Source organism: Sapajus apella, unplaced genomic scaffold (genome assembly GCF_009761245.1).
Source record: "Sapajus apella isolate SASKATOON/1434 unplaced genomic scaffold, GSC_monkey_1.0 scaffold3, whole genome shotgun sequence".
Taxonomy (NCBI): Eukaryota; Metazoa; Chordata; class Mammalia; order Primates; family Cebidae; genus Sapajus; species Sapajus apella.
In genome coordinates this window covers 13902690-13925162 of record NW_022436943.1, presented here as the reverse complement: position 1 = coordinate 13925162, position 22473 = coordinate 13902690, and the positions used below count along the sequence as shown (strand labels likewise).

Below are 22473 nucleotides of genomic sequence, written 5' to 3'. Positions count from 1 at the left end.
CGCCCGGCCCTGTAGTTTATATTTTAATGAAATATTTATTTTATGCTTTGGCGCTGCTGAATCTTACCCATATCGAGGGGAGATTGCATGGTTCATCCATTTTTATCTTTGCCACATTCATTGAGTTTTAAATTTTGTACTTGATAAAATAGTTTTGCCTAGATGTAAGCTTTCTAACTTTTTAGGCTCCACAGTTATTGGACTACACTGCTTTTGTTACATACCATCCTATCTTGTTATTGAGTTGTCATTTCTTGTATATTAATACTGTCTTCAAAATTAGACTCAGTGCCAGAACTTTGTATTCTACCATTTCTGTATGCTTGCCATGCCCACTTTATAAACTAGGCATCCAGTAAGTATGTTTATTAATTGATCCAGGCAGATGGATAATGTGATAGTGTTTATTTGACTTTTCAAAGCCTTAACACTGCAGAGTGTGCAGAATGAATCAGATCTATTCTAATTGGATGGTTTGCTTTTGTTTCTCTCCTTTCTTTCTCTCTTTCTTTCTCTCTCTCTTTCTTTCTCTCTCTCTCTCTCCTTCTTTCTTTCTTTCTTTCTTTCTTTCTTTCTTTCTTTCTTTCTTTCTTTCTTTCTTTCTTTCCTTCCTTCCTTCCTTCCTTCCTTCCTTCCTTCCTTCCTTCCTTCTCTCTCTCTCACAATTTTGCTTCTGACTTAGGAAAGAAATTTTGAAGTAAGCAGGCAATTAAGATAAAGCTTCTAAATGAGTATTTGATCTATAAAGTTCTATCAAAGAGAACTGGAAATGTAGTTTATTATCTACACTTAGGACTTTTTTTCTGTTCTTTACAGTTGAATAATAGTGAACCTTTATACAAGTCTGTGGCATTTTTAAAGTGTTGAGCTGACATAATTAGTTTAGATATTACTGACCATACCCTCTGAGCATAGGTTATGACCTAAAACTCAGACTTTGTTTATTCTTTTTTTTTTTTTTTTTTTGAGAAGGAGTTTCACTCTTGTTACCCAGGCTGGAGTGCAATGGCACGATCTCAGCTCACCGCAACCTCCGCCTCCTGGGTTCAGGCAATTCTCCTGCCTCAGCCTCCTGAGTAGCTGGGATTACAGGCACGCACCACCATGCCCAGCTAATGTTTTGTATTTTTAGTAGAGACGGGGTTTCACCATGTTGACCAGGATGGTCTCGATCTCTTGACCTCGTGATCCACCCGCCTTGGCCTCCCAAAGTGCTGGGATTACAGGCTTGAGCCACCGCACCCGGCCTGACTTTGTTTATTCTTTTGCCAACCCTGCTTTCTAAATTCCTGAACGTAAATTGATTGTACAGTTTTTCTGTTTTCTCATATCCTGGACCAACGACAACTGGATAAAAGTCATACCATTATGCAGATTGTTGTCCCTGAGGGCTTGTGATAAGCACAGTATTAATATGGCTCAGCAGAAGTTGATCAGCCCTCTCTCATTCTGCTCAACATTTGTTCCAAAATATGGCCTCTGTAAACAAACCCATTGTCTTCCCTGGATGTTAATACCACTTACACAAACTGTGACTCCAAGATATTTCTTCTCCATGGACCTGTTTCCTCAACTGCGTACTTCTCTAACTAGCTGTCTATTATACCCAATTGTTAGCAGCTTTCTTTTGAACTGCATATCCAAATGAAACTTGTATTTTTAACTTCCTTCTTCCACAATAAAAACAATAACTAGGCTTTATTCAGTCTTTACTACATGTATTATCTCATTTAATTCTCATTGTCACATGCAGTAGATGACTTTGTTTTTCCTAGTCTACTGGTATAGGAAATGAGCCATGGAAAAGTTAACTTGGTCATACATCTCTTAAGTCTCAGAACTGGAAATTAAATTCAAATAGTCTTAGTCTTCTCTCTATCCTGGTTAGGGAGCCATCGTCCACCCAGACAATTAGGTGGGAAATTTTAGTTTTTCAGATTCTTGGTTTTTTGTAACCCTCAGCTATCCTGTAGTCATCTGGTTAAATACCTTATATGTATCCTGAGTTTTTTCTTTCATACTGCCTACCAGTGCTTTAGTTCAGATAGCTCACTGTCTCAAATCTAGCCCCCACGGCTTCCAAAGTTATTTTTCCAAAATGCAGTTCTCATCACTGAAACCATCAGGATAAACGTTAAAGTCCTATACATGGTATATTTTAAATACAATGTGAACCATTCCGTAGGATCCTATGCAGTTTAGACCCTCTCTGTTTGCCTGATCATGTTACACTGTCCTTATGTCCCACTGTCCACCATGCAAGCCGTTTTCTGGGTGTGTCACACTTTCTGTAACTCTCTCTTGAAAAATTATACACTTCAAGATCCAGTTCCCTCAGAGGTTATCTTCTCTGTGATCCCTTTCTTGATCTCTGTAGGCTGGATTATCTGCTTTCTCTTGTGTGCCCCAGATATAGTACTTTACCTTTTGCATCTATTTTAGGAATTATCACACTGAAAGCTATTTATTTGTTTACAGGGTTGTCTCCTCACAGACTATGAGCTCCTTGAAAGAGGGAATCGTGTCTTACTCATCTTTGTATCTCCAGTGTCTGGCAGTTCCTGATACATAGTAAGTGATTAACCATTTTTTAAAAACTAAGACTGCATTTAATAGTCAGACTTCATAAATTTTGATAGTTAATTATGTAGACCTAGTAATATGTTGTCATAAAAAATACAGCTGTAGACTTCTAACACTCCTGAGGCTCAGTTTCCTCATCTGTAAGATGGACAGAGTGCTTCCCTCCTCAGACAGTGTTACTGTGGTGTTCAGATGAGAGAATATATGACACTATATTATCTTTTAAGTGCCATACAACTTTATTTTATTAAATGAAGTGTGGAGAATAATTGTTGAAATTGATTAATTTTATTTGCTGTGTCTCTTCCCTTTTAAGTCAGGATGTTAACATTTTTGAACCATCTCTCATGGTTTTCAGTTTAAATTTGCAGTTACTGGTTACCAGAACATGTGCTCTTAAGTCTGGGGATTGGGTGATATGAAAGAGTTTATATAGAATAAAGGGAAAAATAGATTGGGGGTAGGGATCAGGGTACAGAGAGAGTTCCATATAATAAAGTGAATAGTTTTTTATCTGGTTGGCACTGTTCCCCAGTCTGCATAGTATTATAAAGTTTTAAAATTCTCCTCAAATAAGTAATCTATGCCTCTTGCCTTTATTCTTAGTAGTTATCTTTCTGTTTAGTTCCCTAATAAGGTCTTTTGATTTTTTTTTTTAATCCACCTCCAAATGAATTATGTCTTCACCTATCCTTAGGTCCCTCATTTACTGCCTAGAGGAAGAATTGTCTTTTTCTTGGAAGACTAAACCTTACTGTATCTTCTTCTGTGCCTTCCATACATTCTTTAAATTAAAAAAAAAAATGTAATTTGAATGTACCAGATTATATGTAACATATAGAAGTCAATAATAAAAACCTTTTGTGAACCAACCACTCAAATGAAGAACTAGGTCAATACTAATGTGGTTAAAGAGCTACCTGTGAAGACCTCTCTGATTCCATATTCTTATCTTTTCCCAGCCCCTAAAATGACTGCTATCCTGAATTTGTTTCCATCTTTTCTTTTTAAAATACCACAAATATGATTGTTTAATTTGAGTTTCATAATCATGTTTGTAGGCTTTTTAAAGCTTGCACATATGGTATTTTATTATAGAGAAAAATCTAATTTACAAATCTTTATACATTTCAAGGAAAACATTTAAACATCATAAAAGATGTTTGAGCAGACATAAGAATAGACAGAAATATCTCAGTAGGCAAATTCAAATTTATACAGAAAGTAATTGTGGAGACTTATTTTTGGACTCTGTAGGTATTGCTATATCATTGACAAATAAACATTTCTGTATACTAGTTTCTTCATTGTGTGCAGAAATGTTTCCATAACATTCATAGAGTATTCCTTGGAAGAGTGACAACTTGTTATTTGGTGGCCATTTGGACCTTAGCAGTTCTTTACTGGGCTTCCTGCAATTGTTTGTTGGACAGACTCTTGAGACTGAGGATCCACAGTACCCCATGTTTCTGGATTTCTTTTTCAATCATGGAATCATGGAGTTTTCCAAGGAAGTGCATAATGAAAGATGAGGTCATGATAACCATCGAAAGAATTCATTTCTTCTTTGTCATTAGGAGCTGGAAGAATTTCTTCATGATTTCAGTCTCAAATGTTAAATCGTGGAGACAGAACTGAGAGGAAGGTTTTAATGCTCAGAACTCATCTGTCTTTTTTCTTTTCTACTTACTGTTGTTTTTCTTAGATACATTCATGTTGCTGCTTATAGCTGTGTTCATTCTTTTTTTTTTTTTTTTTTTTTTTGAGACGTTGTCTCGCTCTGTCGCCCAGGCTGGAGTGCAATGGCACGATCGTGGCTCACTGCAACCTTCACCTCGTGGGTTTAAGCAATTCTCCTGCCTCAGCCTACCTAGTAGCTGGGATTACAGGCATCTACCATGTCTTCCGGCTAATTTTTGTCTTTTTTTTTTTTGTAATTGGCCAGGCTGGTTTTGAACTCTACCTCAAGTGATCCAGCTGTCTTGGCCTCCCAAAGTACTGGGATTACAGGCATGAGCCACCGCCCCCTACCTGTAGTTTATTCATTCTCACTATGGTATAATGCTCCATTGTATGAGTTAGCCTAATTTATTTAACCATTTTTCTGCCAATGAACATATATGCTTCTGCTGTATGTTAGAAGTTTCTACTGACTTGGGCCCTTGCTTACTGTGGGAATCTCAGCTCCTTCCCCTTGTAGCAGGCCCAGTGCTTTGTCTCTGGATCCCAGTGTTCCTGCAGCTGACATATCCAAGGCAACGTTCTAATGTTTATTTTTATTTTTATATTGCTTATTACTCACCAGTTTTTTTCTGTTATTTCAACTTGCTTTAGTTTTTTTCTTAATAGATTGGTAATAGGCTTAATAATTTCTCCATACTTTTTGAGAACTTCTTAGTTGATTTAAACCAATAGTTTTAACATTTTGAAAATTACAAACTCTTATCTAACACATGAATAAATTCACTTTTTAAAAAATAGGTTTTAGCTGAATTTTGGGACATGGCCACTGCTTCACCAAGATCTGATACTAGTAATAACCACAGTGGAAGGTTGCAGTTACAGGTAACTGGTAAGTTATTTTTATATTTAATATGATGATTTCCCAATGAACTTTTCTTTTGAATACCTAATTCAGCAGACTTATTCCAGAAATATAATTTATTTTAGATTCATACTATGGCATATTTGTTGTAATAGGCCTCAAAAGTAGATGCCCTCCAAAAGTATCTTATTTATTCAGTGAATATTTATTGAACCTATGCTGGCTGAAGAGAAGATATAGCTTCTGTAATAGTGGGTGAATTGGGGCTTTTGAATAAGTGTCATTGAGTTGATTCTTAAATGATTAATAGGGTGGAGCAGGATACTAAAGGCTTTCTTACATATGTTTAGCCATTTGTTCAATCATTGGGCAAATATTTAAGTGGGATTACATAGTACTATAATTCCCATGATACTGTGAGGTTAGTTGTTTCTAGGAGGTTTCAGTTAACAGAGCTAGGAAATGTTTATTGTAGAATGCAAAAAAATTAAAAAAAATATTTTAAAATTCTGAGTTTATGGCTGGCTGCGGTGGCTCATGCCTGTAATCCCAGCACTTTGGGAGGCAGAGGTGGGTGGATCACCTGAGGTCGGAGTTTGAGACCAGCCTGACCAAAATGGAGAAACCCCATCTCTATTAAAAATACAAAATTAGCCAGGTGTGGTGGTGGATGCCTATAATCCCTGCTACTTGGGAGGCTGAGGCAGGAGAATTGCTTGAACGCAGGAGGTGGAGGTTGTGGTGAGTTGAGATTGTGCCGTTGCACTCCAGCCTGGGCAAGAAGAGCGAAACTCCATCTCAAAAAAATATTTCTGAATTCATTCTGATATTTCCAATTCATAATAATAACTGTAGTCTCTAAGAACCATTTTCTACTAAAAGGAATAAAAATTTTTAAAATTAATATGACTTTATATTCATACCTTTTTTTTTTGTTTTTGAGATAGGGTCTCATTCTGTCACTCTGGCTAGAGTGTAGTGGCACAAACATACCTCCTTGTACCCTCAAACTACTGGGCTGAAGTGATCTTCATGCTTCAGCCTGCCAAGTACCTGAGACTGCAGACGTTCACCACCTTGTCTGGCTAATTTAAAAAAAAAAATTTGTTAGAAACAGGATCTCACTATGTTGCTCATGCTGGTCTTGAACTCTTTGTTTCAAGCAATCCTTTCGCACCACCCTCTCAAGTTGCTGGGTTTACAGACATGAGCCAGTGTGCCTGGCCTGTATTTCTTTTCTCTTAACCCAAAAATCTTCATTCAAAATGACATTATCATAATACCTGTTTTATCTTACTACACCAGTTCAAAATAACATGAAAATTACCAAAAACAGAGGGAGGAGGAGGTGAAAAAAGGAAAAAAAATGTAATTTAAAAAATTACCAAAAATAATAGGTCCACTTATTATAGTTTAAGATTTCTTTGTGTGTTTTCCCCCTTTAGGATGTATAATCAAAATACCATGTTTTAAAGTACCTTAGTAATTCTCTATTTGATTATGTCATCAAATTGATAAGGTCATTGTTTTCAGTTTTTAAAAAAGTTAATTTTGTTTTAAAACCATGTAAGATATTTATATAGTCCCAGAGTCAAAACCAAGGTACATTTAGAGAGGTCTGCCTACTTAGCCTCATTTTTCCCACTTTTCTGCTTTACCCTGTAGGTTCACATTTTTATTATAGGTACAGTATATGTATCTCATCTCTCCTCCTAATCCCCGAATCCTTAGATACTTTTCTGTGCTTCACTTTTTTTTTTTAACTTTACAGTATTATTCTGGAGTTAGTTTCATAACAAAATATTGTTTTTTATCATTGCACCATACCCTGTTGAATAGATGTAAAAAAAACTAGTCTCCTATTGCTGGACATGGGAGTTCCACTGTTTGTTATTACAAATAGTGCTGCAACAAATAGCTTCATGCAAAAGTCATTCCTTATTTCCGCTTATGTATCAATAGGATAGGATCCTAGAATGAAATTGCTGGGTCAAAGAGTAAATACATGTAATTTTGCCAGTTATTGCCAAGTTCTGCTCCTTGGGGCATACAGCATTTTGTATCTACATCAGCTATACATAAGAGTACCTGTTTTCCCAAAACTTAACCAAAATCTATTCTCAAACTTTGGGATTGCTCATAATTAGATACTGAAGTGGTATCTTAATGTTATTTAAAATAGCATTTCTCTCATTGTAAGCAAGGTTGAAGCATAAGGGATATTTGTATTTTGTTTTCTGTGAATAATAGGCATGTATATTTTTGAAGCAGTTCTGCTGATGAAATTGATAGGTACTCCACTGAAGAACCACTTACATAATTCCTTCTACTTTTGCTCTGTATTCAAAGCTTAGAGTCACATTTTCACCGCATTTTCAGTTCATTGTAACTTGCATAGGACCTATGGACAGTACACCTGAGGTGTAACTTTCAAATGATGTTGATCTATGTGTAAGAGTTCTTAATTGAAATAAGAAAAACCTAGGCCGGGAGCGGTGGCTCATGCCTGTAATCCCAGTGTTTTGGGAGACTGAGGCAGGTGGATCACCTGAGGCCAGGAGTTTATGACTGGCCTGACCAACATGGTGAAACCTGTTTCTACTAAAAATACAAAAATTAGCCAGGCATGGTGGCGCATGCCTGTAATCCCAGCTACTTGGGAGGCTGAGGCACAAGAATCCCTTGAACTGTGGAGGTGGAGGTTACAGTGAGCCAAGATGGTGTCACTGCATTCTAGCCTGGGAGATATAGTGAGGCTCCGTCTCAGAACTTACTGAAAGGCTATCAGGTGAATCAAATATGGAGAACCAATTGGAAAATAGATGTGGACCAAGGGAGTCTAAGTAGCCAAAACAATGCCCTGACAGTATTTATCATTTTGAGCGTCAGTTGCTACTCTTCTTTGCCATACAGTGACCCTTTTGGGAAATAATGATTATGGACCTGTACTAAATGGCACCAGATTTTAGTGCCTTCTTTTCTTTTTGTCTTTGTCTTTCATTTTGTTGATCTAATTTTTAAAATAAAAATCACCTTAAAATTCTCAGTGTTATTGATCTCATAATAACTTCTGCAATAAAGATTACTACTCCTGATTTGTCAGTGAGGACACTGAGAGTCAGAGGGATTAAGTGCCTTGGGTTAATAAAGAGAAACCAACTGAGGTCTTAAGACTCCAAGTTGTTGCTCCTTTTATTGGATTCCAGTGACTTCTGTATTGATTTTTCTTCTTTCTTTTTTTTTTTTAATGGAGTCTTGCTCTGTTGCCCAGGCTAGAGTGCAGTGGTGCGATAGGCTCACGGCAACCTCCACCTCCTGAGTTCAAGTGATTCTCCTACCTCAGCCTCCCAAGCAGCTGGGATTACAAATGCATGCCAACATGTCCGTCTAATTTTTTTTTTTTTTTTTTTGTATTTTTAGTAGAGACGGGGTTTCGCCCTGTTGGCCAGTCTAGTCACAAACTCCTGGCCTCAGGTGATCCTCCTGCCTCAGCCTCCCAAAGTGCTGGGATTGCAGGCATGAGCCACCACACCCAGCCTTTTCTTTTTAAAAACAATCAGATAATACCCAGATTAAGGCCCCTCTAATATTGCAGTCTGGCTGGTTATTGTCTGTAAACTGAAATTCTCTGTCCTAAGCCAAATTATTAAAATATCCTAATTTATTTTTATCATTAGCATATTTACTCTTATTCTCATTTCTGTTCTTAACCCTTATCTGATTGGAAGCAACACATGAAAATTAGAGCATTGATCATGGAACGCAGGAAAACTGATGGAAAAAAATCAAACAGAAAACTGCATATTGTAATATGGTTAATATACTGTAATGTACCAGGTACTTAAGGATAGTAGCATATAGAAGTGTATTATCTTTGATATTTTAGATTTTAGACTTTCAACAGGAAAGAGTCAGAAGTATAAAGTATGCAAGATGTATAAGAAGGATGAGATTGAAGGACAAATGGGCTGTTATATTCATGTTTATATATTTTTTAGCTATTGTGTCTTCTAGAGCATTAATTTCATGTTTTAAAGTAAAAGTTTAAAATTGTATGCTACTTATTTATGAGTGGTGTGAATTATAGACTTCATTCTTTTCAAATGTTTCAACATTTATGGTCTATCTATCTTTCCATTGATTTGGAATGCCACTGTTAAACGTTACCATCTTGTTTGTTCTGTTCTCTTCACTTCTCTTTTACGTCACTGTCAAACCATTTAAATTATTTTCACTTTATGGTACTTTAAAAAAAATTTTAAGAAATCTCCTTTTATTACTTTGCATTTTAAACCTTTGCTGCTCTCAAATTTTCTTTGGCTTTCATTTGAATATTTAAGTCTCCCTTCCTTTTCCTTTGCCCCCACCAAAAACACTCAAAACCAATCAGTTGGCGTTTTTATTTTAAAGTAATGTATTAAATTGGAGACAATTGAAATATTTCAGTGTTAAACTTTCCAAATCTAAGAATATATCATATCACTCTCTTTAAGTCTTTGTTTCCATCAGTAAAGTTTTACAGTTCTCTTTATGTGACTCTTACTATTTCTTAAGTTTATTGCTAGATTTTTTGAGGGGACATTATTGTGAGTGGGATTTTTAAGTTGACTCCCCCTACCTCCCACATGTGATTCATTTTCTGATAGTTTAAAAATATTTATATAACTTTAGAGTGGAGGACATTCTGGGTATAACACCAAAGAAAACTCATTAAATGGGAAAAAGAAAACTCTATATTCTACTAAGTAGAACAACTTTTTGAATTAAGGCTTTCTTCTAGTTATTTAAAAACACAGTATTATAGTTATTTATATATACATTTTTGCTAGCACATTATAAATTCCTCATGAAATTGAAGATTATTATCTTTTAAAAATCTCTTTTCTTACTTTACCAGCTTACAATATTGTTGAGAATTTTGTTAATTAAGGGTATTCAGTGGACATATTTTGGATGGATCTGCAATGAACTCAAAAGAGTTAATACTATATAATCAGCTACCATTGTTGGATGCCAGGCATTCATTGATGGTGATAGCGCTTTGCATGCCTTCACTCACCAATACTAAGAATCAGGTACTACTGCTTTTCTAAGTTTTTAAGTAAGATGTGGAGAAATTAATTGACTGACTATGGTCAGGCTTCTAGTAAGTGGCACAGTTGAAAAATGAACCCAGATATATCTAACCTTCCATTTTTAACACCATTTTATACTGCCTGTCCCTTCTTCCAGTCTTCTGCTATATGGTTAAGACCTACACGTACTAAGGAAATATATGAGCACTTTTATTCAAAGAATCTTGGGGAGTTTCTTGGGAGAGAGCAAGCCTGGGCCTTCACATTAGTCCAGTTTTACTGAACTTAAAGAAGATTAGAACACTGAAGGATGGAAATGAGTTTTACTAAGACCCTGATAGTAGCACTTCAGACATAACATTGAACACTCTTTAATTGCTATGTTGCCAGTACTTAAATATAGTATTTGGTTTGAATCTTGCATTTGTCACATTATATTTCAGTGATTTGTGTGAGTCTTTATTTAGATTATTATTCTCTTACAATAGAAAGGAAGCTTGCATAGCTTTGGTTGTTTTCATATCCTTAACATCCAGTGTGTTGACATGAAAGAGGCTTTCCCCTTCCTCATCTCTGACCTAAGGTGTTCATAGGTAATTGATTATGGAGGTGATCTTGGTAAGTTGTTCTTACTCCCTGGTCATCAGTATTTTGCCCAGAAAGTAGATAGTCCCTGATTTCTTCATATGTCAGGTACATTAGATTTAAAATTCACTTTCTAGAAGGGGTTAGGATTAACTTTATATAATGACACTTTGATTTTTAAGTTTGCATTTGAAAATGTCAATTCTACTTTTCTTCTTTTTGAAGCTAACTCTGCAGGTAAAGCATTAAAGCATTTTTTTTAAGTACCACAGTTATGCAATTTCAGAAAGACAAGTTAATCCTATGTGGCAGGGTGTTAATGGGAATGTTGCATCTGAAGACACTTTTCCCTTGACCTTTAATGCAGTTGTTGGGTAAGGTTGTGGAGGAATTGGTGTATATTGTTGGTAGGAATATAAAATGGTGCAGCCACTTTGGAAAATAGCCTGGCAGTTACTCAACAGAGGATTACCATATAAACCAGCAATTCTACTTCAAAGTATATGCCCAAGAGAAATGAAAATGTATGTCCACACAAAAGCCTGCACACAAATGTTCATAGCAGCTTTATACACAGTAGCCACAAAGTGGAAGCAATTTAGATATTTATCAGTTGATGATAGATAAAATATCGTATACCCATATAATAGAATGCTATTTGGCAAGAAAAAGGGTGGAGTACTGGTGTATGTTACAATATGGATAAACCTCGAAAATGTAATGCTGAGTGAAAGAAGCCAGTCACAAAAAAAACCCATGTTACATGATTCTATCTATATGAAATGTCCAGAATAGGCAAATTTAAAGAGATGAAGAGTAGGATAGTGGCTGCCTAGGGATGGGGGTGGGGAGAGGGTTGATTGGGAGGAGAAAGGAGGATGACTGCTTAATGGTATGGAGTTTGTTTCTGTGGTAACAAAAATGTTTTAAAATTGATTGTGGTGATAGTTGTGCCACTCTGAATATGATAAAACCATTGAATCGTACAGTTTAAGTGGTTGAATTATATGGTATGTGAGTTATGGCTCAACAAAACTTTTATTCAGTTTTATTCAAATGGCTCTCAGGCATTATCAATAGCCCTTTTGTATTGTTCCTTCATTCTGCCAATCAGAAGAGTTCTAGTTGCACAAGAAGCACAACCCCATTCTTACTGATTAATTAGCGTGCAGTACTACTTTTTGGCAACACATATTCACTAGTGAATTATCATTTTTCTGTTAGTTTCTAGTGCCAAACTTAAAAGAAAAAAGAACTGGTTCGGAACAGCAATATATACAGAAGTAGTTGTAGATGGAGAAATTAGGAAAACAGCAAAATCCAGTAGTTCTTCTAATCCAAAATGGGATGAACAGCTAACTGTGTAAGTACCTTATATAAAGGATGCAGAATCTTCAGAAGGGAGTGTGTTTTTTGGAATATGTTTTTTATTTTGTAAAACAACTTAAAAGTAATGAGTGATTTTTAAAGTGTGGATCAACAATTTAAAGTATGGAGAAATGTTTGGTTAATTTTTTTTAAAGGAGGGGTTGCGTAATATTGCTTGCTTTGCTTTATAAACCAAATTATTTCCATATAGACATTTTCTTTGTTTTGGTACAGAAAGAGGACTCAAAATTAGTCCTTCTTAATTTTGGCATTTCAAAATATAATGGTATAAATTTGTGTATAGCAAAAGTATTATGTAAGTCTTTAGACATTTGTTCAAATAGAAACAGTGTTACTATGAAGTCTCAATAAGACTTTTGTGTTGGTGTTTTGGCTTGCTAATTCCAAAAATCCTCATCTATTATTAAAGTCCTAATGTATTTGAAAGTAAAATATTTTTCTTTATGATTCAGGTAGTTTCCTGTTTCATACGATATTTCTTCTAAAATAAATGGAATTCATGGCCTTTAAAACATTCTAAAATAAATGGTTTAATAGGAATTGTTATGTATTAATATAATGATGATGTCTACTCCTGTATTTTTGTTATAATTTCACCCTTCCAGAAATGTTACGCCACAGACTACATTGGAATTTCGAGTTTGGAGCCATCATACTTTAAAAGCAGATGCTTTATTAGGAAAAGCAACAATAGATTTGAAACAAGCTCTGTTGATACACAATAGAAAATGTAAGTTTTTTTGTTCTGATCTTTATTTTTTTATAAGTTTATTTTAGACACTTTGAACATACCCCAAAGGCTAAAAGCAAAAACATAGTTTTGTATTCCTAAAGAACTTCAGTTATTGCTTGTGGTTGATTAACTTTGTGGCATTATATGAAATAGGAAATATTTCTCCATTCTGTGGATATACAAAGTGATCTCAGTCATCCACAAGTACCCTGTTGTCAGTGATCATCAGTCATTTATTATTTCTTGTTATTATATACTTTAAAACTTGAGAAAATTATCATTATGTGATCCTACTCTGTTTTGTCATTTGACTAATAATTTTATTTGGGTAAAATAAATTATACTTCTTAAGTCTTTTATTATATAATTAGTTTATTGTAAAAAATATGAAGAAGATAGAAATTATAAAGTAATATAATAATTTTCTATAATTTTACTCTCCAGGGATACCCAATCTTAGTAATTTGGTCTCTTTCCTTTTCTTTTTCATAGAAACAAACATATGTTTTTCTTCTTTGCATCTACTGGTTTATCCTCTGCTTTCTAGAAATTTAACAATATACTATAAATATTATGTTTCCATGATGGTTTTTCTAGATTGGGATTTTTAAGGTAGTTTAAACTATAATTATTTGTAAACCTCCCATCATTATATGCAAAAACATGGGGGTATATACATATGTGTGCAATTCTGGGGAGAGGGTTCATAGCTTTTATCAGATTCTCAAAATGTGTGATTCACTGAATATTAAAAACCAGGGTTCTGACTGGGAGTGGTGACTCACGCCTATAATCCCAGTACTTTGGGAGGCCAGGGTGGGCAGATCACTTGAGGTCAGGAGTTCGAGACCAGCCTGGCCAACATGGCAAAACCTCATCTCTACCAAAAATACAAAAATTAGCCAGCATAGTGGCATGCCCCTGTAGTCCCAGCTGTTTGGGAGGCTGAGGCAGGAGAATCACTTGAACACTGGAGGTGGAGGTTGCAGTGAGCCGAGATTGCACCACTGCACTCCCAGCCTAGGTGACAGAGTGAGACTCCATCTCAAAAACGCACACGCACATGCGCGCGCGCACACACACACGAAACCAGGGCTCTAGTTAATGATTTTTAAGTACCATATAATGATTTCTCACACCATAATTTATTTAGTTTCCTGTTGTCTGACACTTAGCTTGTAACATTTCACTCAAAATATGCTCTTGCTGAAATCTGTAAATATTTTTGCTCTTCTTATTTCCTTACAGATTTTCTTACTAATTCCTAAAAGTAGGTTTGCTGAATGAAGGAAGTAAGGGATGAAATGCTAATGTTGAAAATAACAAGTTGATCTTTAAAAAAGTTCTTTCTGCAAATCCACATGTCACTTAAAGAACAGTTGTGATACAGTTTTTGGAAATAAAGAATTGAGTTAAAATATAATATGATATGTCTTACAATAATTAGAAATAGTAATTAGTAGTTAGTATAAGCCATAGTAATTTTTATATATTTGGCTTAAAACTTTTTTTTTCTCTTAAAGCATTGTAAGTTTGATTCTCTGCAATGCTATGGCTTTTTTTTTCCTCAATGAGTCATGCAATTTATTTTGGTACAGAAATAAGTAATAAGTTTTATAAGCTACTGTATAGTAGCTTGCCTGGATTATTATTATTTAACCATGTTCCCATTGTTGGACATCTAGATTGTTTTCAATTCTGTTATGTTAGACTCTACTGAACCTCCATATATAAAGATAACTATCCTCTTATCTGCCAAATGATCCTAGGAAGTTTGTAATGTCAATACACTTAAAAATGAAACCCTTAGTTTTTGTATAAACTAAAAATTACCTCTGCTGTGCATAGTAGCTTACACCTGTAATCCCACCATTTTGGGAGGCCGAGACAGGCGGATCACCTGACGTGAAGAGTTCAAGACGGGTGAAACCCTGTCTACTAAAAATACAAACATTAGCCAAGCATGGTGGCACATGCCTGTAAACCCAGCTACTTGGGAGGCTGAAGCAGGAGAATTGCTTGAGCTGACGAGGTGGAGGTTGCAGTGAGCTGAGATTGCACCACTGCACTCCATCCTGGGTAACAGAGCGGGACTCCATCTCAATAAATAAATAAATAATAAATAAAAATTATCCCTTAGGACTTAATTGAGTAGGATATATTCAGGAAAAATAAAATTTAATAAACATGGATACAGTGAGTACGTGGCTTCGGAAATTGTAGTAGTAGCATCCTGCACACTTAAGAAGTCAGTAAATTAGTTTGCAAGGGCTGCCATAACAAAATACCACAGACTGGGTGTTTTAAACAATGGAAATTGATTTTCTCACATTTCCGGAAGCTGGAAGTCTGTGATTAAGGTATCAGTGGGTTTGCTCTTCTTCTGAGGTCTCGCTCCTTGGCTTGTAGATGGACATCTTTTCCCTGTATCTTCACATGGCCTTCCCTCTGTATATGTGTCTGTGTCCAGATTTCCCCTTATAAGGACACCGTCATTAGATTAGGGCCCATCCTGATGACATTATTTTAACTTAATTACCTCTTCAAAAATCTGGTGTCTAAAATGTCACATTTTGAGGTAATAGAGAATAAAACTTTAAGATACGAATTTGGTGGGGGGCACAATTCAGCCCCAAATAAAAGGTAAACAAATTTATTTGAAGAATTAAGTCTCATAATAGAATCATAATCCTTTAATGATAGAAGACACCTGTGGGTATTAGTTTTAGTCATTCATTTTATAGACAAATGAGTAATTAAAATAATTTAGAGTAATTAAAATTAGATTTTAATCTAAGTGACTTGCTTAAGCGTATACATGTAACTACCGGGTTGTGATTAAAACATAAGTTTTCTGATTCTTAGCTGCTTAATTTTTATTAAAAGTAACATAAAATTAATATGATTTAAGACAGCCTTGAAGCAATTTAAAAATACTTCTATAAATGAATGATAGAATTCTTGGTTGCTTTTGATCCAGCCTTTTGGTTTAGCACTTGTACTCTGAGTTTTAGTTGGGTATCAGTTGAATGAGCTCCAGTTAAATTTTGGGGGTGTTATATAGTTACCTTTAAAAAGAAGTAAACAGACTGACCATGGTGGCTCATACCTATAATCCCAGCACTTTGGGAGACTGAGGCAGGTGGATTACCTGAGCTCAGGAGTTTGAGAGCAGCCTGGGCAACATGATGAAACCCCATCTCTATCAAATATACAAAAAATTAGCTGGACATGGTGACATGTATCTGTAGTCCCAACTGCTTGGGAGGCTGAGGTGGAAGGATTGCTTGAGCCTAGGAGGTGGAGGTTGCAGTGAGCTGAGGTTACACCACTGCATTCAGGTATGAGTGACAGAATGAGACGCTGTCTCAAAAAAAAAAAAAAAAAAAAAAAAAGTAAACGAAAACTGCTAAGAATAAAATAGGTAGCCCAAGGAAAACATGACAACCTACTGATGAATAAAAATATTCAGTACCAAAAACAGTTTTTGTTCCTATCCTTAAACTCTGATTTGAGGGGCAAGATTATTGATTAGAGGTATTATGTTTCTGAGGCATGCCCTATACAGAAAATGTTTGATAGCACCTTGAATAAATTGTATATATTTGTGAAGAAGGGCCCAGTGGAGGGATATTCTGCAGTGTGTCTATGTTCCTCACCTTAGAGAGAATAGATTTTTAAGGGATGAAGTGAAAGAGGAATCTCCTGAGAGGAAAGAAAGTAGACTGAGTTTTTAGATGTTGAGGCAATGAAAGAAGAGAACAACAGTCAAGGACAATCTAGCTCTTCTGGAAGTACCCTGGATCTAGCATGTATGAAAACTTCCAGTATGATTTCTGGCAAGACATTTAAAAAAAAGTTTATGGTGTGAATGAATGCAGACTGCTAGAAATGTGGTAACTGTTAAAATAAAATAAATAATTAGGTTAGAATGGTAATGTTTGGATTATGAATTAATACTGCTATTATTCAACCTACATGAATAATTGAGGAGTAGGCTTGGATTTTATGCAGTTGTGTTTGATTGAGTCCTCTTTAACTGCCCACTGTAAAGGATAGGATTGTGATAGGAAGTACCTTGGATCTAGCATGCATGAAAACTTCCAGTATGATTTCTGGCAAGACATTTTTTTAAAAGCCCATGGTGTGAATGAATGGCGGACAGGATTAAAGTCCTTGAAGGTAGATTACAATATTGAGCAGGTGACTGTGACCAGAAGTATATGTGGGGGCTCTCAAGGGTAATTTTAAAGGAGAAAGGACATGGTTTGGTGGTAGTGGGAAAGTTATTGTAGGAATCTGAGGTAACATTTATTATAACAGTTGTAGACCACAAACAAAATGGAATTAATGAGCAACTTGGAAGTAGAGACTATATTATTCACTTGTGTTTTTTCAGTGCTTCCCACAGTCCACAGCCAAAGATATTTTTTAAATGTTGACAGAGAAACTCGCTTATTCAAGTAAAATCTTATTATGGAATCTTATTCTATATAAAAATTTTACTCTACATGAAACATATAGCGGTATTAAACAGCACAGTCATGAACATGCTCATGTGCCCTTACTCTTGCTATCTGCAGCAGTTCCTGAGTTAATTTCTGGGGGGAACCTCCTCCTGAAACCAGTTTGAAAATCACTTTTCTATAAGATCAAGTTCAACTCCTGGTTTCAGTGCCTTACAGAGTCTTCGTTCAGTTTTTCTAATTTCCTGCTTCCATCTTTGTACCCTGACAGTTCCGTCCAGCTAGTCTTCTTATTGTCTTCTGAGTATGCTTTGTTGGTTCTCCTATATTGAAAGCAGCCTGACACTAATCATGTGCTTGTTATTTTCAATAATTATACATTTGTTTAGTGTATTTTTGTATTTCATTCTTTAACATAGGTGGAATTGTTATGGAGAGTGCCAAAATTATGCATAAGATAGCTTCTAAGGAGGCTGAAGCAAGAAGATCTCTTGAGGCCCAGAGTTCAAAGCTGCAGTGAACTATCATTGTGCCTGTGAATAGCTGCTGTACTGTAGCCTGAGTACACATTTTATGTTCCACTCGTATAGCAGGCTGTCCTCTCCTTTCCTTTCCTTCTTTGTGTGTGTGTGTGAGGAGTGGGAGTGGGTCTTGACAATGATGCAGGCCCTGTGGTATACTCATTGTTTTTGTCTAAGTGCTTTTGGAATGTAACTTTTACTTAACTATCCTTACCTTTCAACATAAATGCACTTAAAGTTGCCCAAAATTTGTTTTGGAATGGAGTGGAGGTATAATTAATAATTCTACAAATGAAAACATAAGCTAATTGTAATAACTATAACTGAAAAAACTGGGTATCATTCAGATGTAGGGATTAAATTTTTTCTGTAGATGCTGTCTTACTGCATTTGTGCTGCTATAACAAAATATCTGAGACTGGGTAATTTATAGAGAACAGAAATTCATTTCTCATAGTTCTAGGACCTGGAAGCCCAAGGTCAAGACGCTAGCAGGTTCGAGTTTGGAGAGGATCCAGTTCCTATTTCCAAGATGGCACTTTGTTGCTGTGTCCTCTGAAGGGAATGAACACTGTCCGTACATGGCAAAAGGGACAGAAAAGGGCAAACCCACTCCCTCAGCCCTTTTATCAAGGCCCTAATCCCATCCATGAGGGCTCTGCCCTTGTGACTTAATCCCTTCCTAAAGGCGCTAGTTTTTAACACTACCACAGTGCTGATTAAGTTTCAACATAAGCATTTTGTGATATGCCCTCAGACTGAGGCAGAGGTTGTCCAACTTTTTTTTAACTTAAATTATTTTTGTTGGTTGCTATATATATCTTAAATGAACCTTATTTACACATTCTTTCATTAGCAGTGGTCCTGTGTATTAGGTATTTATCTTCTATTGGAAAGATACTTATATTAGAACCACTTAAAGGATAAAATACCAAGAATCTTGTGGAAAAGGTAGAAGGGAGAACCAAAGTAGTCAATCTGTGAATAATAACACAGATTCTATAGATTCTGCTTTAAATTACCACTTGTCCTGACCATAGTCTTGATTTCTAATCTTTTAAAATATATTCTTGTGTAATCCTAGTGCCATTGAATTTATGGACACATTCATATTATATATATGTTTGTTTTCTTTTTTTCTTCCCTTGAGACAGGGTCTCACTCTCACCCAGGCTGGAGTGCAGAGGTGTGATCCCGGCTTACTGCAACCTCTGCCTCCCGGGTTCAAGCAATTCTCCCACTTCAACCTCCTGAGTAGCTGAGATTACAGACAAGCACTACCATGCACAACCATGTTTGGCTCATTTTTGTAATTTTTGGTAGAGATGGGGTTTCACCATGTTGGCCATGTCGGTCTCAAACTCCTGACCTCAAGTGATCTGCCTGCCTTGGCCTCTGAAAGTGCTGGGATTACAGATGTGAGCTACCACACCTGGCTAGTGTTTTATATTTTTATATAATTTTACTCTATCTTCATAATGAAAAGTTAGCTTTATTTAAGCACCCTTCTCTAAAGGCTGCTGTCCAATAGAACTTCTGCAGTGATGGTTATGTTCTATATCTGTGCTATCCAGTTTTTAGTCTTTAGTCATGTATGGCAGCTGAGCATTTGAAATGTGGCTAGTAGAACTAAAGGGCTTAATTTTAAACTTTATTTTATTTTAATTAAATTTACATTTAAATAGCTGTATGAGGCCTCTGGCTACTGTATTAGTCAGTGCAGTCTGAGACTATTTTGTGTGAATTGCAAAATCAGAATTTACCTCTACCTTTTTTTAAAAATAGCTTTGCTTTCCTTTCCTTCTTACTTACTTTTATGTTTCTCTTATGTAGAGTTTTAATTTTTTTATCACTAGGTATCAGGTTGTTTTTTTTTTTTTTTTTGAATGTTGCCCAGACGAGTGGCTGTTCACAGGTGCTATCCTAGTGCACTGTACGCGGTAACTCCTGGACTCAAACGATCCTCCCACCTCAGCCTCCTGATGCTACTACACTTGGCTACGTTGTCTTTTTTGTAAGGATCAATTCTGGAAGCTCTTTGAGTATTTTCTTAATTGTTAGTTTGAAATCTGTTTGTTTTCTCCTTCATTATGATTTGCTGCTATTTGTCTTTTGTTTTCTCCGGCACACTTACTGATACAGTCTAATCATATTGCTTTTTTTTTTCCCCTAGGTGTTTCGCTGTGTCATCTGTTTGGCCTATGTTCTGATTTTGATAGATATTATTTGTCATTCCTTTCTTTATTGCTTCCAATATTGTTTTGAAATTTTTATGGTTTCCATTGTATTTTTAGTTTTCACAAAATCATTTATAATAGTTCTTATAATTTTATTTTAAAATCTTGGTAGATTATATTAACCAATAATTCTTATTTTATTTACCTAAGATTTTAAAAGTTTTTCATATAACGATTTATTCTTTTGAATTCTGCAGTCCTTTAAATCAGACCTGAGTTGCTTTTTAATTTTATATTCCCATTGCCTAACAGTTAATAGACTTTTCTTATTTATGATTTTTTTAAAAAATAAAGATGACTTTGTTATTTTGATATATTTGATTCAAAGCTTCCCATCTTCTAAGATGTTGCATATTTTACCTCTGATATGCTGTGATAACTTGCTTAAAGTTAGAAACTCCTAAAATTAATTGTGTTTTTTTTTTACTTTCTCAGATCTGGGACTTTTCTTTATTAAATAAACATTTACTGAGTTTTAGGAAGAAACATACAAAACACAGAAAGAATATGTAGTTTTTGACCAGTCCCCCATTCTACCGTAATAGGAACCCAACAGTCTACCATATGAAAATAGATTTTGCAGTTGTTGAGGTCATTTGTACCTTTTCAAATTTAGGAAGCAAATTTCTTCCTCTGTTCAAGGCTCCCTATTGTTTTCTCATATATTTCATGGTTTTATATCAGTCTTTTCTGATATATTTGGGGTAATGGTAGGGGAGTGATTTATTTGAATAGGTATTTTTTCTATTTTTACGGTTTTTTTATTTCTTCATCCTTGATGGTATGAGTTGTTATAGCCATTCATAACCTTAAATAAAACCCCAGACTAACCAACATAAATTATTTATATGTTTTCCCCAGAATCCAACTAACTGTGTCTATTAGGGAGATTGTTTCACTTCACAGTTAAGTCCTAGTGAGCTTTCAGTTCTTAACCTTCATCTGTTTTGTAGAATAAGCCTAGTTGATTGATGCCCAAAGCTTTTTCTCCTGTAGTCCTCTAATACATTGTCTCAGAATGTTTGTGGATTTAAGCCATCATTTGTGCTTCAGTTAACGTTAGTTCTGTGTTCAGATCACTTGAACAAGATTCCAAACTATGGAAATTATTTATTTGGCCCTGCAAAGGTGTGTGTCATTTTTAGCTTTCTTTCCTTTATGTCATCAGTATGACATACTGATATCTGAGGTATGTTTCACTTACTCAGCCTCACTATTTCTTAAATTACAAAGGAAAAAAATCCCTCTGTTGTCACAGATAAACAAAGCTGGACATTGTTTAGAGTGATCAGGACATATTTTAAAAAGTATTCCTTTTTGCAATAAAGAAGAGATTCCAGCATGAACTGAACTCAACTTTGATTTGTATAGAGGTACTGGGTGTTTTGAAAGGAGAATGGAGTGGGGATGGGAGGGTCAATGGAGGCTCAGTGGAGTCAGGAAAATGAAAAATTACAAAAGCTTGGTCAGTGTAATTGCAATTAGGCCCTTGTATTTGGTAGCTGGCAAGTAATGAAGTCAGGATTCTATCCTTCCACAGAGACAGGGAGACAAAAGCCCTATCCTTCCTGATTACATTTTAAAGGAATGTCTTTCAGGGCCTTGAGAAAGACACTCACATGTTATGGGAGACAGAGGAAGGATTTACCATTGTAATCCCTTTTAAGTAAATGCTTTAAGAGATAGTATTCAGGGGCCTGTCATCAGGTGATGGCTACAAGAGACAGTAATTTCTTTTGGCAGTCTTAAACTTTCTCAGGCAGGTATTTTAAGGGGAGCTAGGGTCATCCCTAAGAGCCTTGAGTCGTTAGGAACTATGGTAGTGCCTACTCAAGTCTTTTAGTGTGTGTGCAGTGGTGGTAGTGGTGCTGGGAGTTGTGGATGAAATCATTAGTGCTGAGTTTGCAGTTTTTCTAGACCAAGATTGAAGCCTAGTCAAGAAGGCCCTGAGGACCCTGACTGGAGTTTGATTAAAGAGAAAATCTTTGTCACTATACCCATAGGTGAAAACTATAGGAATAGTATAGCTAATACACACATTCGAGTATATACAGAACTTTGTGTTCCAATTTTGAGGCTGAGAGAAATACTTTAAATATTTCAGATAGGGGTGAGATGGCTACCATTTAAATGCTGATAATTAGAATGAGATTTTATTTTTTTATGGTGTTAATAGCGCCAAGAATTTTAGTTTTTGTCAAGAAAAGCATGTTGAAATCCATTAAGTTCATTTCAAGTAAATTATATCCAACGTGATTTATAATGAATAATTCTTTTTTTTTTTTTTTTTTTTTGAGACAGAGTTTCGCTCTTGTTACCCAGGCTGGAGTGCAATGGCG

General features: G+C 35.6%; 1 protein-coding gene across 6 annotated transcripts in view; it reads left to right on the top strand.

The window, feature by feature from the left end:
• WWP1 (WW domain containing E3 ubiquitin protein ligase 1) overlaps positions 1 to 22473 on the top strand; it is a 117543-nt gene that overhangs the window by 28198 nt on the left and 66872 nt on the right. For 5 of the 6 annotated variants that reach the window (XR_004260305.1, XM_032249888.1, XM_032249897.1 and 2 more), the window contains exons 2-5: positions 2479 to 2571; positions 5065 to 5155; positions 12013 to 12151; positions 12783 to 12907. Coding sequence is in view for 5 of the 6 variants with exons in the window: in XM_032249888.1 (XP_032105779.1) it covers positions 5086 to 5155; positions 12013 to 12151; positions 12783 to 12907 (334 nt within the window). In the remaining variant the exon portion in view is untranslated. Of the gene's footprint in view, positions 1 to 2478; positions 2572 to 5064; positions 5156 to 12012; positions 12152 to 12782; positions 12908 to 22473 lie in introns of those variants that run through there. The other variant, XM_032249921.1, reaches the window with a different exon arrangement.